Genomic DNA, 18,785 nt, shown 5'->3' with positions numbered 1-18,785 from the left:
GAGATAATTGAATTCCATCTCAACTTTTATGATCTTTTTATAATTGATTGTTATATATCTAATTGTATTCAAACAAGTGTTCCAACCATTTAAAATGTAATAATAATTTGTATTTTTGGATATCTATCACGTTTCTATAGTCAAATGCTTGCATGGCATACATATAGGGTCCCACACAAAGAATAGAGTCTCATAAAAGGATATTAATTAACTAGATAAGAAGGAAAATAAATTTTTTAGCTTCAAGAATCTCATCTTCACCATTAATGGGAGCCACCCGATTATTACCTCCATCACCATAACCAATTAACCCGATCATTTACAGCCATAACCTCCTATTACCGCCACCACCATATATATTGAAACTATTGCTATCACCATGCTCGTCCCCATCATATCCAAACCACCACCCTGATATCAACCACTATCATAACCACTTCAATTTTCCAGAAAATGCAACCGCTTAGGTGCGAGCCGAACCATATTTGATCTATGTAAATACATTGACAGTTTGATTCTCTGGCTAACGCCATTAATGGCAGCCATACATCAAAGGTCATGGTTTAGTGTTGCCCAATACATCATTCACTGCCCCCTGGCCTTTAGGTGTTGCAAATGTGCAGCAAAGAAAGCACTGCAAAAGTATGGCAATGATTTCACATGCTTAAAGAGAGTTACATATTCAGTGTGTTCCAGATTATTGATGGCGTCATAACCCTTTTTCTTTCCCTGCTCAACGAATGGAAACATCAGCAAGCGACTGATTTTTGATTGATGTACGCAACACCTTGTTCATTATCCTATTTTAGTCACAGAAGTTGGAACATCCTTGCAATGACGGAAAATGAGGTAGAAAAAGTTGATAATAGACTTCTTTACAAGTATCCATGTCCTTGATTTTTCTTTGATTGCAAGCGACTTCGCAAGCTTCACAAGCTAATTTGAAATCTTTGCAAGGAGGACAAAAAACTCGACCAAAGATAACTAATCATTTAGAGACTAAGATGTATGGTTTGGCTTTTTTGATATGAAGTTGGCCTTCATAATTTCATAAACAATGTTACTTGCCACTGTAGTAGGCTCTGCAACAGTCAACGATACATGTACAACTGACAAATTCAGTAAACCCTCCCCAGGCTGTAAGAGAACCATATTAGCAAGCGCTAATGATTCAGGACTCGCTATGGTTTTAGGAAGAGTCGTTTGCTTCTCCAAAGAAAGACTCTGCATCCAGAACACCCTGACCATGAAACAGATAGATTCAGTCATTGAAAACAAGAATGGAAAATAGATTTCGGTTCCAAGTTTAAGGAAGAACCTCAAGAATCATAATCGCAGCATCCTTGTGTATAACCTCGTTGTACTCGTGACAAACCATACTCTGCAACATGTAAGGGTGACAATGTTACTCTTACTCTCATTATTCTGCATGATAATTAACAATATTCTCATCATCAACAACACAAAAACATTAAAATCAAACAAATATTGAGGCACACTTGAACACAATTTGGGCAGCCAGTGTCTCCTGAGCAGTGGCAACATGTGAGAAGTTCCAAAGCAGCATTCAACAGCTCTGTGAAATAAGGTTGAATCTATCACGCACAAACAAACATATCCAAATCAGTCACAGGAAATGTAAATTTCATTTCCATTATTTTGGAGGCTAAAAACAGAAAGAAGCTGCCCATGTTTAGAAATTAAAGAGAACCACATATCCCATGGCTACTGAAGAGATAGATAATTCTAATTGAAGATTGCCTTAGACATGCAGGTATTATTACAAAGGTGTTTAACGATGCTTTAAAGCCAAATTTATTGCTCCTCAGATCAACAAAAACATATGTTGGTGCGTGATTCTCAAAAATTGAGAACTAAAGTTCAAAGTTTTCAAATTCACTCTTCTTCTAGCAAAACACCAAACCTAACAAATTAAAAAACTGGGATGTTTCAATTTCATGTCAGTCACCTGCATTGAGACACCTGTCCCTCCTGGATGCTGATCATAAACAAGTATTCTTTCAGGAAAATAACGGCTATCATGAGGGTTTGGACACTCTGGAGCTAAGTCAGACGAGTTTCATCTTAAATATCTGAATGCAAAAGCATCATAGCACAGTCAGTGCTGCAACAATTATTTAAGAGATCATAGGATTGGTGTAACAAGCAGTTTCAAGGAAATAAAAAAATATCTGCTTCAAATCTTAAAGGCCACTTTGATGGTGGTAAGCTTTGTAGAAACATATCTCAGCATCCATTCAACATAAATTAGATAGGTAGCAGCTTTAAATTGAAAAAGATAGATGCTACTGTAGAAGACTTACAAAGGCACTACATTGAGAAGAGCATGTGAAGCAGCATGCAAACCCCCACGAAAGGAAAATTGTTTCTCCTCGACCAATTTTTTAATTGACTGAGGAACTGGAATCCAAACTGCCTGTATACAAATTAAAGATACAAAAAATACAAAAACAAAGATACATGACTAAGAGAATGAATCATGCAAACATCATGAGAAACCCAAATGCCAGATGGAATCATAGAAACAACATTAGAAACAAAAATGCCAAATAAAGATCAAAGGAAAAGAGGGGACACAAGCAAACAAATCCATTTGTAACAGCCATAAAATGCACCTGAGATTCATATGAATATTTGGGTAGTGAAAGATCAAAAGTATCTAAGACTTTGTTGCTTCCTCTTTGTATGCAATAGAAACCAAACCAAGTAGTTGTTACTTTACAAGAAAGTGCTTGAGCTGCTGTTCTTGAAGACTGGTTCTTGAAGGCCCTTGGTGGATAGGCCTAAATGTTTGCAGGACAAGAAGTTGCTGTCATAATTCAATCTTCAAAGGGAATCACATTAAACTGCAGGAACAATAATTGCAAATGCCATTAAGAGAATATAGCAATGTTTCTTGTTAGCATTGCTGCAATTGCTATAATAGAAGACATTCCTAATGACATGATACTTAGTAGCCTGTCCCACATGTTTCTCCTCTTTGCATTCACCACTATAGCTATATCAGTAATCAACTAAATGTGGCACAAGGTTCCAACACTAGCTAAATAGGTAAAGATCTGCTAAGTTTCAGACTCAACAGCCACATATATTCTGCCTGTCAGCCATGCAACAAGCTGCAGCGTGCAGAACAAAAGCATGCGATTTTTTCAAATACAAGTTGAAAAGCAGAGGAAGAAAAACAAAGATTTAAGAGCCAAACATACAATATCACCTCCAAGGACATCAATATCTGTATAATCACGGGTTTTTGTATAATAATGCAAGTTGGCTTCATAGCACAAAGCAATCTTTTCCGATATATCCAATTCCTTGACCACATAGGTCTTCCCTTGGTGCATATAGACCGCACCTTCATATATCTAAACAAAAGGAACCACGGTGAAGAATTAGACCATAAAGAGAGTGTTAAATTTACATTTAGAGCTAAAAGTCTACAATAAACAAGGAAATCACAACTTCGCTACCTGGAATGGAAGAAGCTTTGCTTTCCTCAATCTCTTCAAGAACTTCATTCCGCTGCATGTCTATCACTCTGTATCTGGTGGGACTCTATCTGCATGTCTATCACGCTGCATGTCTATCACTCTGCATTTTCTAGAAATATTGAACACTGAACTTAAAATAACCATTTACTTAAACAGTACAACAAAATACTAAACCTAAGATTTTTTTTTGGGATCGACTTCCAGGCAAGTTACAAGAAATAATATACAGCCTCGAAACTGTGTACATTGAAGTTTATCAAATCAACCATTAGCTTCAATCACTTGTCCATATAGGTCATGCTTCAAAGATTTCAAGTCAATAGGTTATCAAAGAGTAATTTATCTCTATTGTGAAAAAAAAAAAATTAAATTAAGTATAAAGTCAATTTTATATATAAAAGAGAATCCCTCTTTTTTTATATATAAAAATAATATAAGTTGCGCACTAGAGCTATTAAACCTAGATGTTTGAACAAATAACATACCTCATGCCCAATGTAGCTCCATATTCTAGCAGAAGAATCACGTGAAGGATCAAAGCTCAGGTCTCCTTTATTTTTAAGGGACATCAGCGCATTGCTTAAACTAGAGCCAAAATATTTCTCATCATGAAGCAAACTCAATGGGTGTTCAAGAGCAGCGCAGACCAGATGTTGCTTCAACACCTAGAAAGATAAACACTGGAGCATAAGTTTGCCTATTTGTTGGAACCTTAAAAGAAAACTAATTCAAAAGAAAATGTCGAACTTGGAACCCTACATACCTGCTGGTTTTGAGCATCAATATGAAAGCACTCAATCAGACCATAGAAGTGTTTTAGGAAATTTCATAAAATATTGATCCAGAGGTCCTTGAAACGCAACATATACAGCAAGAGATGGCCTTTCTCTTCTTCCAGACCTGCCAGCTTGCTGCCACAAACTAAAAATGAAAGAAAAAAGGCTTCCAATTAAAAGAATTGAGCAAGATAGTTACTTAGAAAACCAACACAGTATAGCAAGCTCTCTACCTGGCAAAACTACCAGGAAAGCCTAAATGCAGGGTGGCATCAATATGGCCAACATCAATACCCAACTCAAGAGCATTTGTTGCAGCAATACCAGAGAGTTTCCCACTGAAAAAATCTCTCTCTAATTGCCTCCGATCCTGCTCTAGCGCCCAGCCAACGTCAAAGCACATAACTCATATGTGGGTGAAGATTAGAAATACAAACAGGAAAATATAAAATCAACCAAGGGAAAATAGAAAAATTAGTAGAGATGGGTAATGCCACTAAATTACCCAAAAAGAACACCTTAACAGCACCAGAAATAGAATACTGAAAAAATAAGAATCAAACAAAAACAAATGACATGTCCAATTTTCTTCCAGCATCAGGGCTGAGTCAACATGTGACAACAAAGACAACTAAAAGGAGCTGCAGTTGACCAAGGCAATTGAACAATTCTAAATGACGGTCAAACAGTAAAGAGGTTCTTAACAGATTGGTTTTATTCCATAGATTCCCATCAAGAACAAGCTAAAAATTCACCTCAGAATACAAATAACAATTTGTATTGAGCGGAAGTATGAGTTTGTTACACTCCTTTACATAAAGCAACAGCTTTATAATAGCTTCAAAATCTTTTGATAAGATTTCAGAGATAAAATTTACCATTGGCAACCATGTGTGGTGGTAAGAAAAAATAATAAAAGAAAGTTTTCAAGAAGGAAGAGAGCTTGGAATATTAATTTCGAATCAAAGAGAAGGTGCAAGCCAGCAACGATCGGGGACAATATGAGCAAGTTCAAAATTATTGCACCATGATGAAAATCATCACTGACTCGCTACAGTAAAGAAACTTGGCAGAAGCAATTGGACCTTTCAGCCACCAATATAGCTAAAGAAACAGATTCAATAACCAATGAAAAGCAAACTGTCCTTCACAAAAAAAGTAGAAAATTTGGCCCAAATTCAGATATGATTTCCTAGAAGAACAAACTATTGGATGGGAAGCTTAACTCTGGTTATGCAACTATATCAACTTCGGCTAAAAATCACTAACGATAATCATTGCGTATGGACAAAGAAAACAAAACACCTTTACTGACCTCAACAACATAGCCAGCACGATAAGCACAAATTGAGCCTACAAGGCGGGGTGCTGTCTTTTGAAGAATCTCACGCCTATCACAGTGATAAAGTTAGAGATGATATTCTTTCAGCATCCACTATTAAAAGAGGGGAAAAGAGAAAAATCGATGCTCAAAAGGCCATATATCTTTTGAAGAATTTAACATTCATGAGATCAATGGGCCATAATAAGACAATCTCAGTGAGTTTACGAGATCTGCAAAAGGCAATGCAATGAAGTCCATGCTGAACCATTTCTGCAAAGAGGTATGGAACTTCTGAAATTGGGCTGGAAAAGAAAAACAGAACATTAAGCATTCTAAAGCTATTTCATATGTTCTGTAATAATATATGCAGAGTTTATCGAAAGCTTATTTCATCATGCATCAATCACATTATATGATATCACTAAAAAAACCAAAAGCATCTGCGAAGCTTCAGCTTTTTTAGAATAGAAATAATAATGCAATAAAAAACTATCTTGTAACAGAAATTTGTTCCAGAAACAAGAAATTGAAATGACGACGCGCTTAGGTTATGGTCAAAGAAATTTATCTCTTATGGAAAATCAAAATCAAGTTGTCGGATTCTTCAACAAGGAGGTGGTTTTCTAGTCTAAGAATAAGTTATAATAACAGGTTCTTAGTTAAGGGTTTGATTCAGATTTGGGTTATTTTGTGAGTACGGGCAGAATTGCAATTTCTGTATATTTCTGCGAATCAGGGGTATTCTAGTAATTTCAGAATTACTTGAAGCTATGTTCTTATTTAGGAAGTTGGTGTCTTAGAGGATTGTGGCATGAGATACTTTTCAAATAAGTTTTTTGTTTGCATGTATTAAAATAAATTTTATTTTTTAATATTAATATATTAAAATTATTAAAAAACACTAAAAAAAACATTAATTTAATGCAAAAACTCCCTCAAACACCCCTTTGTTTTTAATTGTTTATTCTTGTTTAGTTTCTTCCTAATCAAGTAAGGAATAATAATTTAGTCTTTTACGGAGTCCTAATTCATATCCATGTATAAAAGTAAGCACTTTTTAAGAACTTTTGATTGACTAATGTATAATTACTACAGTACTAATTATAATATACTCTCAATACTTATATATAACTTCAATCCCACCTATAATTAAGAATTAAAGGATGAAATTCTTAAAAAAATATTAATTTCTAAAAGCTAGGTTGTTTAAGAAGGAATCCTAAAAAATAATCCAATCCCATTTTTTCATTATTTTTCTATTCATGCACCACATTAGATTGTAAATAACAAAATAAGTTACTTAAATCACTTCTAAACTCTATAGTACACAGTTTATTTTGATTATCCAAATTTTAAAAGAACTTTTAAAAAGGCCAAAAAACACATATAATATTAAAATTCAGGAACAATTAAACATCCATCGAAGTATTAAATTGAATCTTTAGTTAACATTTTCATTTATTTCTACATAGTTAATTTAATTCATGTTACATGTAATTGAAAAAAGACTCTTTAAAATAAAAATATTCGTATATTATAATGTCAATGCTACTAATTATCATACTGAAAATTAGTCAAGCACAAAAATAAACTTTTGATTATGTCATTAACTTATTTTCATGTAATATGAATAGATTTACTCTTTACACAAAGTAATTAAAAAGAAACTAAAACAAAATAGGCTCTTCCACTCTGTTGCTAGATACATGCACACTGTTGACTACTACAATCCACTTGCCTTTCTTTTTTTTTTCGATCCTCAAAAAAATATTCATCTCAAGTCACTAAAGTTTTTGTTTTCAATTTTATTCTTTTGCGTAATGTTCATGCGATTCATGCGATTCGAGACTATTAATTTGTTTTGATTCATGTTTAATTTTTTATCCATCATCTAAAAACTTGCCCCAACATTAAATTGAAACTTAATTTTGCAAAATGAGATTTGATTTTATCAATTTTAAAAATTGAAACATGGATCTACTTTTTAACACTAGAAAAAACCGATGCCCTTTTTTTCTTTTTTAAAATGAAATACTTAATTTGATTCCTATAGATTTTAATTTTTAATTTTTTTTTGTTTCAAATTTCAGTACTAAATTTTATTTATATTATGTTTTTCATTCCATGAACATTTTAGGGGGGATGGCTAGAAAATTAGGGAGGAGATAAAATGATCGGTCAATCATATTCTAGCCATGAACCAAAAAAACTGATCTTGGTGTCATTGGTTTCTCTTAATGAGAGAGTGTCCTTAAGATGGTTTTGATCTTTCATTTCGTTGAAAAAAAGATATCAGAGTTAAGAAAGAATTTTTTTTACTTGATTTAATTTGGTGCTTTTGTTACAATTTATGGGTGTTTTGAGAGTACAAATTGGTTTGTTTATTTTCTGAGAGTCTTTACAAGTATTTTAAGGTGAAAATAGATTGTGGGTTATTGGATCCAAAAAGCCCAAATCTGATTTTCTTACCACCTCTTAAAGCTGAAAGCAGTGTTTGGCACTGCGGTTGAAAAGTGCTTTTGAAAAATTTTGAATTTTTTTTTTGCTTCAAATTAATATGTTTTTTATGTTTTCAAATCATTTTGATGCTGATGTCAAAAATAATTTTAAAAAAATAAAAAAAACATTATTTTAATGTGTTTTGGAATGAAAAACACTTTAAAAAGCAACCGCTACCACACTCTCAAACACCCTAGAAATTTGGGTCAGCAGACAACACTTCTGCTTTATTTTTAAAAATAAAAGGACGGATGACATTACAACATGACATCCTCCCTTGAACAAAAAAAAATTGTCATGCATGCCAAGCCTTTTTTCTATTGAATCAGGTGCGTGGATCCAATCTCTTTCACCCAAGCACCTAGCCTCTTTCTATGGTTTTTTCTTCAAATATTTTTAGAGGTTGATTGAAATGCACTATAAATAAAATAATTAACATAAAATTTATATTATTATTAAATCTTGTTTTGGTTCTTAAATAATATTATAGATTTTTATAGGAACAATAACAATTTCTTTTTCAATTATTATACACCTAATAAGCAAAAAAAAAAAAAAAAACAATTATTGGTCGTCAATATTCAATGAAAATTAAATCCATTTTTTAATATTTTAATAGATTTTTGACACAATTTTATCACATTATTTGATTTTTCTTCAATTACATATAAAATAGATATATTTTTAAAAAACTTTCTTTTAAGATCATGACAGGTTTTTATTTAAAAAACAGTGTTTACGATTAAAAAAAAACATGATTTGTTTAGACAATAAAGGAATGCATTAATGAGAAAATAGAGTTTAGAGTAAAAAGATACATTTTTACTACTTTTTTCAAATGGTTGAAATTTTTATCAAACATTTATTTTAATTATCATTGTTGCAAATATCAAAGCTTTTTATGATAATATTATCGATTGATTTATGAATAATTATAAAAAATTTAAAATAATTTTCTCATTAATATTGAATGATATTAAAATATTTATTTTCTTAATTTATTTATTAAATTTTTATATATATTTTTTAAAAATTTATTGTTTTTATATTTATTTTTTCATATAGTTGTTTTAGTTGTATTAGTAATTAGTAATAGTAATAGAGCTCAATTCCTTCCCTTTTTTTCTTAATTTCTCTCACAAACTATTTTTAATTCTTTGAATTCTTCTCGAAAAGGTTTGTAATACTCAACTTTCTCAGAGATTCAGAGTCTTTTACAAAGAATTTTGAAGGGTTTTTTTTTTTAAAAAAAAAGACCAAGCTCATGTCACGGACTTTAACATCTAATGATCATAAGATAATTCATATTGAATAAGGCACTATGCAAGAGTTTGAACTTCCTAGATTAATCAACCTTCTTTCAAAGTATGCCAGGTTCTGCCAGAATCACAAATTTTTGTTATGAAATCAGGGGATTTTGATATCAAAGTCAAAGAATTTAATGGTAAACATGGGAAATTTGAGGAAGTTCAAATTGAACATGAAGTTGTTCAATTTGTGGAAAATACATTGGAAAATCACTCATTGGTTTTGTGCAAGTTTCCTGAATAAGTCAAGCAACACAATCTTCAAGCTTTCCTACTTGTGTGTGTTCTATAGATTTTCATACTTCAACATTACAAACTCAAGGTCAAGGTTTTTATTAAGAAGGGGAGAATTGATAAGGCCTTTAAGTTATGATTAAAGTCGTCAAGCAGCACAACCTTCATGCTTTCCTACCTGTGCATGTTCTACAAATCTCCAAGCTTCAACATTACAAACTCAAGGTCGAGTGTTTTTTTAAGGTGAGAATTGATGAGGGATAAGTCATGGTTAAGGAAATTTATCAACTATGGTAAATCAAAACCAAGTTGTCTGATGATTCTTCAGCGACAAAGAGGTTTTCAAGGATGAGTATAAGTTATAATGATAGATTTCTTAGTTAAGAATCTGAATTTCAGTTCTGAATTATTTTGTAAGCAGGGGCAGAAATGTAATTTCTGAAGATTCTTGTGAATAAAGGATATTCTAGTAATTTCAGAATCACTTACAGGTATATTCTGATTTAGGAAGTTGGCGTCATTGTTAATCATTTATTCCTGTTTAGCTTCTTCCTAATCATGTAAAGATTAGGAGTCCTATCTTGCATGGAGTTCGAATCTCTAGAGATTGCTATGTTTTATTTCAGCAAAGTCAAATTATGAAATAAAACCGAGTTTTATGCCTCGTTTGTTTATAGAAAAATAATTTTATTTTTGTTTATAGAAAAATAGTTTTATTTTAAAAAGTAATTTTCAAAATAAATTCCTGAAAAATAATTTATTTTTCGATGTTTGGTTGTGTCATAAAAATGAATTGAAAAAAACTTTAAGGTATTTAGTTATGCCATGAAAAATAAATTGGAAAATTATGAAAAATAAGTTAGAAAATCACTTATTAATTAAAAAAATTCAAGTTTATCTACAATATATAGAACATTAAATATAACAATATGACCACTTAAAAAAGAATGAGATATAAAAAATATAATTGTGGAAATTTTTTTTATTATATCATGTATTTATGTCTATTTTATTTTATAAAATATAACTATACATGCAATATAAATATTTTAAATGTATTATTATAGACATATAACCATCCTTTTGAATTTGGAGAATATTGAAAAAAACAATTTCTATAGTATCTTAATTTTATAGCACAATTTGTATGATTTAAAATGCATAATTATTGTATAATATAATATGTTTTTGCATACGAATGTATTTTCTAGGAATATTATCTAAGTTAAAGTGTTATAAGCAATAATATATCAAATTAATATCTTTTTATATTGTATATTAATACATTCTAATATATTACTTTCTATATAAGTCTAGTAATAATTTATATTTTTCTAATAATATTATATTTTAAAGTATGTTATTAGTATGTTATATATATATATATATATATATATATATATATATATATATATATGTGTGTGTGTGTGTGTGTGTGTGTGTGTGTGTGTGTGTATAAAAATAATGAAATATTATACAATTTAGTTTTTGAGTTCTTCATGAAAAATGTTTTTCAATTTTAAACCAGAAAACATTTTTCTCCATGCTTATGTTATTCTCACTGAAAAGTGAATTTCATTAACTAATTCTCTACCATGTAGCCGAACATGAGAAAATTAGGAAAGTGCTTTCCAAAAAAACTTTCCAACAAACAAACAAGGCTTTAAAGGATTGGAATGCAAGGTTTCTTCTCCTTCTCTTGTTATTCTATTTTCTCATGATTCCTTTTCTTTTTTGCTTAAGAGCATTGCTGCTATGGCATCGATTCAGCCAGCACTAGCTTTGTGTATGGCATGGATTCACCGTCATGTATCATCAAGGACAGCATGGACAGGAAAATGCTACATTATTTTGATACATATGAATCCAGGTTCTCTTACCTCATGCTTTTCTCTGTGATCTCACTAACATCCATGGGACCCTCAGATTTATTTGGCACCTGCAATCTGAAAATGTCAGCAAGCAATGAATAAACACCATCAACTTATGCAGTTGGTTCATATTTATAGAACACTGGTAAACACGTACGATTCTAGGACATGAAGTAGTATTCCAAAGAACAAAAAGCTTCCGAGAAGATGGGACATCCATCATTTTTAATCAGCTCCAATGTTGAAAGATTTGCAAGTTCCTACGCATTAAAAGTTTAAAACGCTTATGTTTCAATCAATTAATAAAAGCATATATATATAAAGTGCCCAATAAAAAGACTACTCAAAAACCCCAAATTTTTAGAGCCGTGATGTATCCTCGCATAAATATTTGGACGCTTTCCCTTGAAAGTATTTCAAACATGGAACACCCTTGCAATGATTCGTGAGCACCATTATTTAGCTGAGCCACCAATGATCATTCAATCTTGCGATGTAGGCCATATATAAGCAAGAAACATTTGTAAGAATATCATATAAAGCTATTTCAATAAATCGATAATTAACCCATGGAATTGTGTGATACAAGCCAAGCTGACCCATGTTCGAAGGAGCATCTGATGGAGAATAAATGGAAGATTGTAATACTCAACTTTCTCAGAGATTCAGAGTCTTTTACAAAGAATTTTGAAGGGTTTTTTTTTTAAAAAAAAAAGACCAAGCTCATGTCACGGACTTTAACATCTAATGATCATAAGATAATTCATATTGAATAAGGCACTATGCAAGAGTTTGAACTTCCTAGATTAATCAACCTTCTTTCAAAGTATGCCAGGTTCTGCCAGAATCACAAATTTTTGTTATGAAATCAGGGGATTTTGATATCAAAGTCAAAGAATTTAATGGTAAACATGGGAAATTTGAGGAAGTTCAAATTGAACATGAAGTTGTTCAATTTGTGGAAAATACATTGGAAAATCACTCATTGGTTTTGTGCAAGTTTCCTGAATAAGTCAAGCAACACAATCTTCAAGCTTTCCTACTTGTGTGTGTTCTATAGATTTTCATACTTCAACATTACAAACTCAAGGTCAAGGTTTTTATTAAGAAGGGGAGAATTGATAAGGCCTTTAAGTTATGATTAAAGTCGTCAAGCAGCACAACCTTCATGCTTTCCTACCTGTGCATGTTCTACAAATCTCCAAGCTTCAACATTACAAACTCAAGGTCGAGTGTTTTTTTAAGGTGAGAATTGATGAGGGATAAGTCATGGTTAAGGAAATTTATCAACTATGGTAAATCAAAACCAAGTTGTCTGATGATTCTTCAGCGACAAAGAGGTTTTCAAGGATGAGTATAAGTTATAATGATAGATTTCTTAGTTAAGAATCTGAATTTCAGTTCTGAATTATTTTGTAAGCAGGGGCAGAAATGTAATTTCTGAAGATTCTTGTGAATAAAGGATATTCTAGTAATTTCAGAATCACTTACAGGTATATTCTGATTTAGGAAGTTGGCGTCATTGTTAATCATTTATTCCTGTTTAGCTTCTTCCTAATCATGTAAAGATTAGGAGTCCTATCTTGCATGGAGTTCGAATCTCTAGAGATTGCTATGTTTTATTTCAGCAAAGTCAAATTATGAAATAAAACCGAGTTTTATGCCTCGTTTGTTTATAGAAAAATAATTTTATTTTTGTTTATAGAAAAATAGTTTTATTTTAAAAAGTAATTTTCAAAATAAATTCCTGAAAAATAATTTATTTTTCGATGTTTGGTTGTGTCATAAAAATGAATTGAAAAAAACTTTAAGGTATTTAGTTATGCCATGAAAAATAAATTGGAAAATTATGAAAAATAAGTTAGAAAATCACTTATTAATTAAAAAAATTCAAGTTTATCTACAATATATAGAACATTAAATATAACAATATGACCACTTAAAAAAGAATGAGATATAAAAAATATAATTGTGGAAATTTTTTTTATTATATCATGTATTTATGTCTATTTTATTTTATAAAATATAACTATACATGCAATATAAATATTTTAAATGTATTATTATAGACATATAACCATCCTTTTGAATTTGGAGAATATTGAAAAAAACAATTTCTATAGTATCTTAATTTTATAGCACAATTTGTATGATTTAAAATGCATAATTATTGTATAATATAATATGTTTTTGCATACGAATGTATTTTCTAGGAATATTATCTAAGTTAAAGTGTTATAAGCAATAATATATCAAATTAATATCTTTTTATATTGTATATTAATACATTCTAATATATTACTTTCTATATAAGTCTAGTAATAATTTATATTTTTCTAATAATATTATATTTTAAAGTATGTTATTAGTATGTTATATATATATATATATATATATATATATATATATATGTGTGTGTGTGTGTGTGTGTGTGTGTGTGTGTGTGTGTGTATAAAAATAATGAAATATTATACAATTTAGTTTTTGAGTTCTTCATGAAAAATGTTTTTCAATTTTAAACCAGAAAACATTTTTCTCCATGCTTATGTTATTCTTCACTGAAAAGTGAATTTCATTAACTAATTCTCTACCATGTAGCCGAACATGAGAAAATTAGGAAAGTGCTTTCCAAAAAAACTTTCCAACAAACAAACAAGGCTTTAAAGGATTGGAATGCAAGGTTTCTTCTCCTTCTCTTGTTATTCTATTTTCTCATGATTCCTTTTCTTTTTTGCTTAAGAGCATTGCTGCTATGGCATCGATTCAGCCAGCACTAGCTTTGTGTATGGCATGGATTCACCGTCATGTATCATCAAGGACAGCATGGACAGGAAAATGCTACATTATTTTGATACATATGAATCCAGGTTCTCTTACCTCATGCTTTTCTCTGTGATCTCACTAACATCCATGGGACCCTCAGATTTATTTGGCACCTGCAATCTGAAAATGTCAGCAAGCAATGAATAAACACCATCAACTTATGCAGTTGGTTCATATTTATAGAACACTGGTAAACACGTACGATTCTAGGACATGAAGTAGTATTCCAAAGAACAAAAAGCTTCCGAGAAGATGGGACATCCATCATTTTTAATCAGCTCCAATGTTGAAAGATTTGCAAGTTCCTACGCATTAAAAGTTTAAAACGCTTATGTTTCAATCAATTAATAAAAGCATATATATATAAAGTGCCCAATAAAAAGACTACTCAAAAACCCCAAATTTTTAGAGCCGTGATGTATCCTCGCATAAATATTTGGACGCTTTCCCTTGAAAGTATTTCAAACATGGAACACCCTTGCAATGATTCGTGAGCACCATTATTTAGCTGAGCCACCAATGATCATTCAATCTTGCGATGTAGGCCATATATAAGCAAGAAACATTTGTAAGAATATCATATAAAGCTATTTCAATAAATCGATAATTAACCCATGGAATTGTGTGATACAAGCCAAGCTGACCCATGTTCGAAGGAGCATCTGATGGAGAATAAATGGAAGATTTGCAGTATAATTATCTTAGGAAAATTAGAGATTATAATTATCTACAACTCATGTATGAAGACCTAAAATAAGTAGATTTCTAATTAAGATATAATATAAAATAAAACATAATCTCTAATTTTCCTAAGATAACTCTATTGTGATTCCATTTATTCTCCCTTGCACCTTTATGAGGATGTGGGGAGTTGTCACAACCCAACACTTGAGGAGTCAGCCAAACTAAACACAGACAATTTCATGATAGACATGCATGTTCATGCAATTCTGTCACAAAACACTGGTATGTTGGATGCCGCGTGATTAGACCAAGATCAAAGAAGACAGCTTTTGGTTTTCAATATTGCATATGTGATCATCAAAATATGATTCCTCATATCTTAAAATCCTTTCATGAGAGAGAGAGGGGAAAGGAAAATCAATGATTGAAGTAATTAATGGTTCCATCATAATACTTCCAAGAAACAAACCCATCAAAAATTTGAATGTCGTTAACAAATATGTTTGTGATCAATTTCCAATCTTACCATGCAATGCTCGCAAGGGTTGGCAGAAGTTGCAGTAGAAAACACCAAAGAAGGATCACTGCCATATACTGCACCATCAAACAGAAAGCGTAATAAGTTTTTTGTGTCATGCACACATATTGGGAAAAAAAAACAAAAACCTTGTATTTAGTCACATTTACCATGAGAACAGAGACGACGAAGTCGTCTCAGTCAAGGTTGTCAATTCCGTTCCGTTTCGCCCGGAATGGCTGAAACATTCCATACCAATTCGAAAAACGAAACAAAACGGAACAAATTTCATCTCATTTTAAATCTCGGTCCGTTCCGGATTTTTCGGCTAAATTCCGTCCGGAACGTTCCAGTTTCATTCCACATGTTCCGTTCCGCTCTTGAAAAGCCATTGAATCAAATTGAACCTTGTTCAATTTAATTAATTAAACCACCCAATTATAAAAAGCTATTTTTCATTACTATTTTCAAGAACAATGATATTAATAATAATATTGAAAATTATTATTACTATTTTCATTAACAATGATATTAATTTTTTAAAATTAGATTTATCACTAATATATATGGTTTATATTCATGTTGTTTTTTTCATGTTTATACTTTGTAGGAATTTGAGCAAAACAAGGGATGCTTTAGATTCCATTAGCCTTGATAATATTGACCTAACTTTATATTTAAAATATTTGTGTTAAAACATTTTACTTTCATAATATTTTGATATTTTGTTTAAGTTAAATTACTTTAAGTTAAAGATCTATTTAATCTTGACTATTTAGAAATATTTTAAAATTTAAAATTATATTTGTTTGGCATTGTGTTTGTATTGCATAATTTATAATTAATTTATCTTGAATTTGAATTATGTTTGTTGAATTTATATATATATGAACAGTACAACCCCGAAACGGCACGCCGAAATACTCCGAAACTGAAACATTCCATTCCAATTGAAAAAATAAAACACCTACCGAAACGGAATTGACAACCTTGGTCTCAATATAAGAGCAGTGTGGCATCCGAATGCACCTTTGTAATAATGAGCTTCACCAATCACCACAAACCTAATTTTGTCATAAATAAACTAATTGATAACAAAATAGGATAATTTGGATGAAAAAGACAAAAAAAAATATGATGGCATGACATAATCACTCTGTGAGGAACTATAAATGACATAATAAACCCAAAAACAGTTAGTGTGCTAATAATTTAGCAGATAGCAATTTTAAATAATAAATAATAGCAAAGCATTACCTGAGATTTGATAAAATGCTATCAAATGTAAAATTGACAAGTGTAACATATCTGGATAAGAAATCAAAAACATATGCTAATTAATATTAATATTAGTTTAGTTTTCTGTCAAAGTCATTTATTTGAATCTTTATTGTATTTGGAGGGTTGTTCATGTACTAAAGATGTTTTGGCAAAAAAACTAAATTGAAGTCTTTGACATGAACTTTTAGCAACATATCAAGTTGTGTTTTCTTTGTGAGGAGTGGACTTGTACACATCTCTAAAGTGGTGATTTGATATTTTATTTTTTGAGTGGTGAGTTCTTAATTTCTATGGTTTTGAACTTAGAGTAACGAGCGAAAACACTCATTTGTGTGTGTCCTATTACTAAAACACTCATTTGTGTGTGTCCTATTACTTTTCCATATCCGTACCGTCCCGATATCAGTAGATGATAATCACTCTCAAACTTTAAATGGCATCGCATCAATCAACAGGGTCATAGGATATTTTAACCAAAAAAACTAATGGTGCCAAAAATTACAGTATCAAGTTTGAAAACTGAAGCTTGCAGAAAATAAAAGCATCAACCCATTTAAAAGGTAAACTGCTAGAAATATTTTTGCAATCAATGCGCCTTGTGCATTTTAAAAGGTAAACTGAACACAGCATGAGTTTATTAAAGATTTAGCATAAACATACCCAAAAATTCAAACAATTACCTTAGGATAGAGAACAGAAAGAAGCTCTATATCCTCATAACCAGCTTTCAAACCAGATTTCGCAAGATTCTTTAGGGCCTCCTTCAATGAATCCGAGGTAATTTCTCGCCTCTGCATTTGAAGAAATGCAGTGAAAATATTCAAGAAGGCAAAAGCCTGCATAATTCTTTTCAGCCACGCCGGACAAAAGCACGAAGGCCTCTTATCTCCACACAATCCAAATCCAAAAACACACATGTCCTGGAATGTTTCGTCAAGCAACTAAATGAATCCAAAACCTCAACAAATTTTTCACATTTTGTTTTGTCGTCGACAATATAATTGTTTTTGTTAGGAGAACGCAACACACTCCATAAAAAACAAAACAACTTTTGATCACTACTACTACTTGTAGGAGTATCTTGAAAACCCCTCTTTCGCTTGTATCCGGAAAACATATGGCTGTGTAGCAGCAGTACTGTTTGTGCTTGTGCTGGTGGTTGGTTTTTCTGATAAAAACGACAAGTCTTGCATCATCTCAGAAAATGTTGAATCTGCCAAGGTAGAAATTGAGGGTTTTGTGGGGGCGTTTTTGTAAAAATCAGGTGTTGGGGTTTTAGGTGGATCTTTTTTCTTGTTGAATGGAACTAGAAATAGAAATTCACCATTCTCAATAGAAAGCGTGTCGATCTGAGTCTTCAAACTCAATTTCACTCCCTGATACATATCAATTTTTACATGATATGATTAAAGCTTTTAGCAAAACAATTCAAAATTAAATAAGAAATAAAAATAGCAGGTGGTTAGTTACCTTGAAAAAGTGGTGGAAATTGGGGGAGGAAGATGCATGAATCAAGAGGAGTTTGAGGTCATTAACGATTTCTTTATATGATATTCTCACCTTGGTAGATTCACCGGTGAGTGTACGGATTTCTATTTCCACTTCTCTTTCCGTCTTTCTGTCTCCCACACGCTTTTTCTGCTTCCATTAGATATAGCAAAAAGTGGATTTATGTTTTCTATTTTATTTATTTTTATTTATAAGAAACAACATCAGCAACATTATTATCAAGAAACTGCTTCACACGGTTTGTAATGGTGTTTTTAGATGTTTTTTTTAGTTTAAATAGTATTAAATTAATATATTTTAAATATATTTATTTTAATGTATTTAAAAAAAATTAATTTAAAAAACATTTTCCATCACAATTTTAAACATTCCTAAAAAGTCATAAATGATCCATTATGTTTAAAAGATGAATTATTATGGATTTCTACTTTGTTGTTTTTTTCTTGGGTTT

At 31.2% G+C, this 18,785-nt stretch overlaps 1 protein-coding gene and 1 long non-coding RNA gene across 26 annotated transcripts; both read right to left on the bottom strand.

Moving 5' to 3' along the window:
• Nucleotides 1-835: 835 nt before the first annotated feature.
• Nucleotides 836-4,173, bottom strand: LOC127903936 (uncharacterized). 7 transcript variants are annotated; one of them, XR_008056915.1, is made up of 9 exons: nt 3,995-4,173; nt 3,489-3,618; nt 3,228-3,383; nt 2,637-2,867; nt 2,325-2,437; nt 1,970-2,093; nt 1,500-1,595; nt 1,319-1,381; nt 836-1,240 (listed from the first exon to the last, which is right to left on the bottom strand). XR_008056915.1 is itself a non-coding variant. In XM_052445858.1 (6 exons), the coding sequence occupies exons 3-6, from the start codon at nt 1,973-1,975 to the stop codon at nt 1,000-1,002; spliced, it is 390 nt and encodes a 129-aa protein (XP_052301818.1). In that variant the 5' UTR covers nt 1,976-2,093; nt 2,325-2,437; nt 2,637-3,136; the 3' UTR covers nt 836-999. The 7 variants fall into 7 exon arrangements, 1 of the variants encoding a protein (XP_052301818.1); XR_008056916.1 differs by having other exon boundaries at nt 2,637-2,804; XR_008056917.1 differs by having other exon boundaries at nt 3,236-3,383.
• Nucleotides 4,174-4,523: 350 nt separating this feature from the next.
• On the bottom strand, nt 4,524-18,533 carry LOC18103726 (uncharacterized). Of its 19 annotated transcripts, none has more exons than XR_008056928.1 (10): nt 18,296-18,533; nt 17,506-18,201; nt 16,802-16,852; nt 16,516-16,608; nt 15,554-15,621; nt 14,546-14,875; nt 14,398-14,463; nt 11,678-12,007; nt 11,530-11,595; nt 4,524-5,911 (listed from the first exon to the last, which is right to left on the bottom strand). It is a non-coding gene; the product is annotated as an uncharacterized LOC18103726 (long non-coding RNA). The 19 variants fall into 19 exon arrangements; XR_008056936.1 differs by lacking the exon at nt 16,802-16,852 and having other exon boundaries at nt 4,524-4,660; nt 5,601-5,911; XR_008056938.1 differs by lacking the exon at nt 16,802-16,852 and having other exon boundaries at nt 4,524-5,720; nt 5,835-5,911; nt 18,296-18,532.
• Nucleotides 18,534-18,785: the final 252 nt, after the last annotated feature.

The sequence above is a fragment of the Populus trichocarpa genome, chromosome 12 (genome assembly GCF_000002775.5).
Source record: "Populus trichocarpa isolate Nisqually-1 chromosome 12, P.trichocarpa_v4.1, whole genome shotgun sequence".
Lineage (NCBI taxonomy): Eukaryota > Viridiplantae > Streptophyta > Magnoliopsida > Malpighiales > Salicaceae > Populus > Populus trichocarpa.
The sequence above is the reverse complement of the archived record's forward strand: the minus strand, read 5'-3'. Positions and strand labels throughout refer to the sequence as shown.

Bases quoted from the DNA above. Each gene is read 5' to 3' on its own strand.
- LOC127903936 (XM_052445858.1), bottom strand. The intron at 1,382-1,499 runs GTGTGCCTCAAT...TACATGTTGCAG, and splicing joins GCTGCCCAAATTGTGTTCAA to AGTATGGTTTGTCACGAGTA. The intron at 1,225-1,318 runs GTTCTTCCTTAA...TTCTGGATGCAG, and splicing joins CTGCGATTATGATTCTTGAG to AGTCTTTCTTTGGAGAAGCA.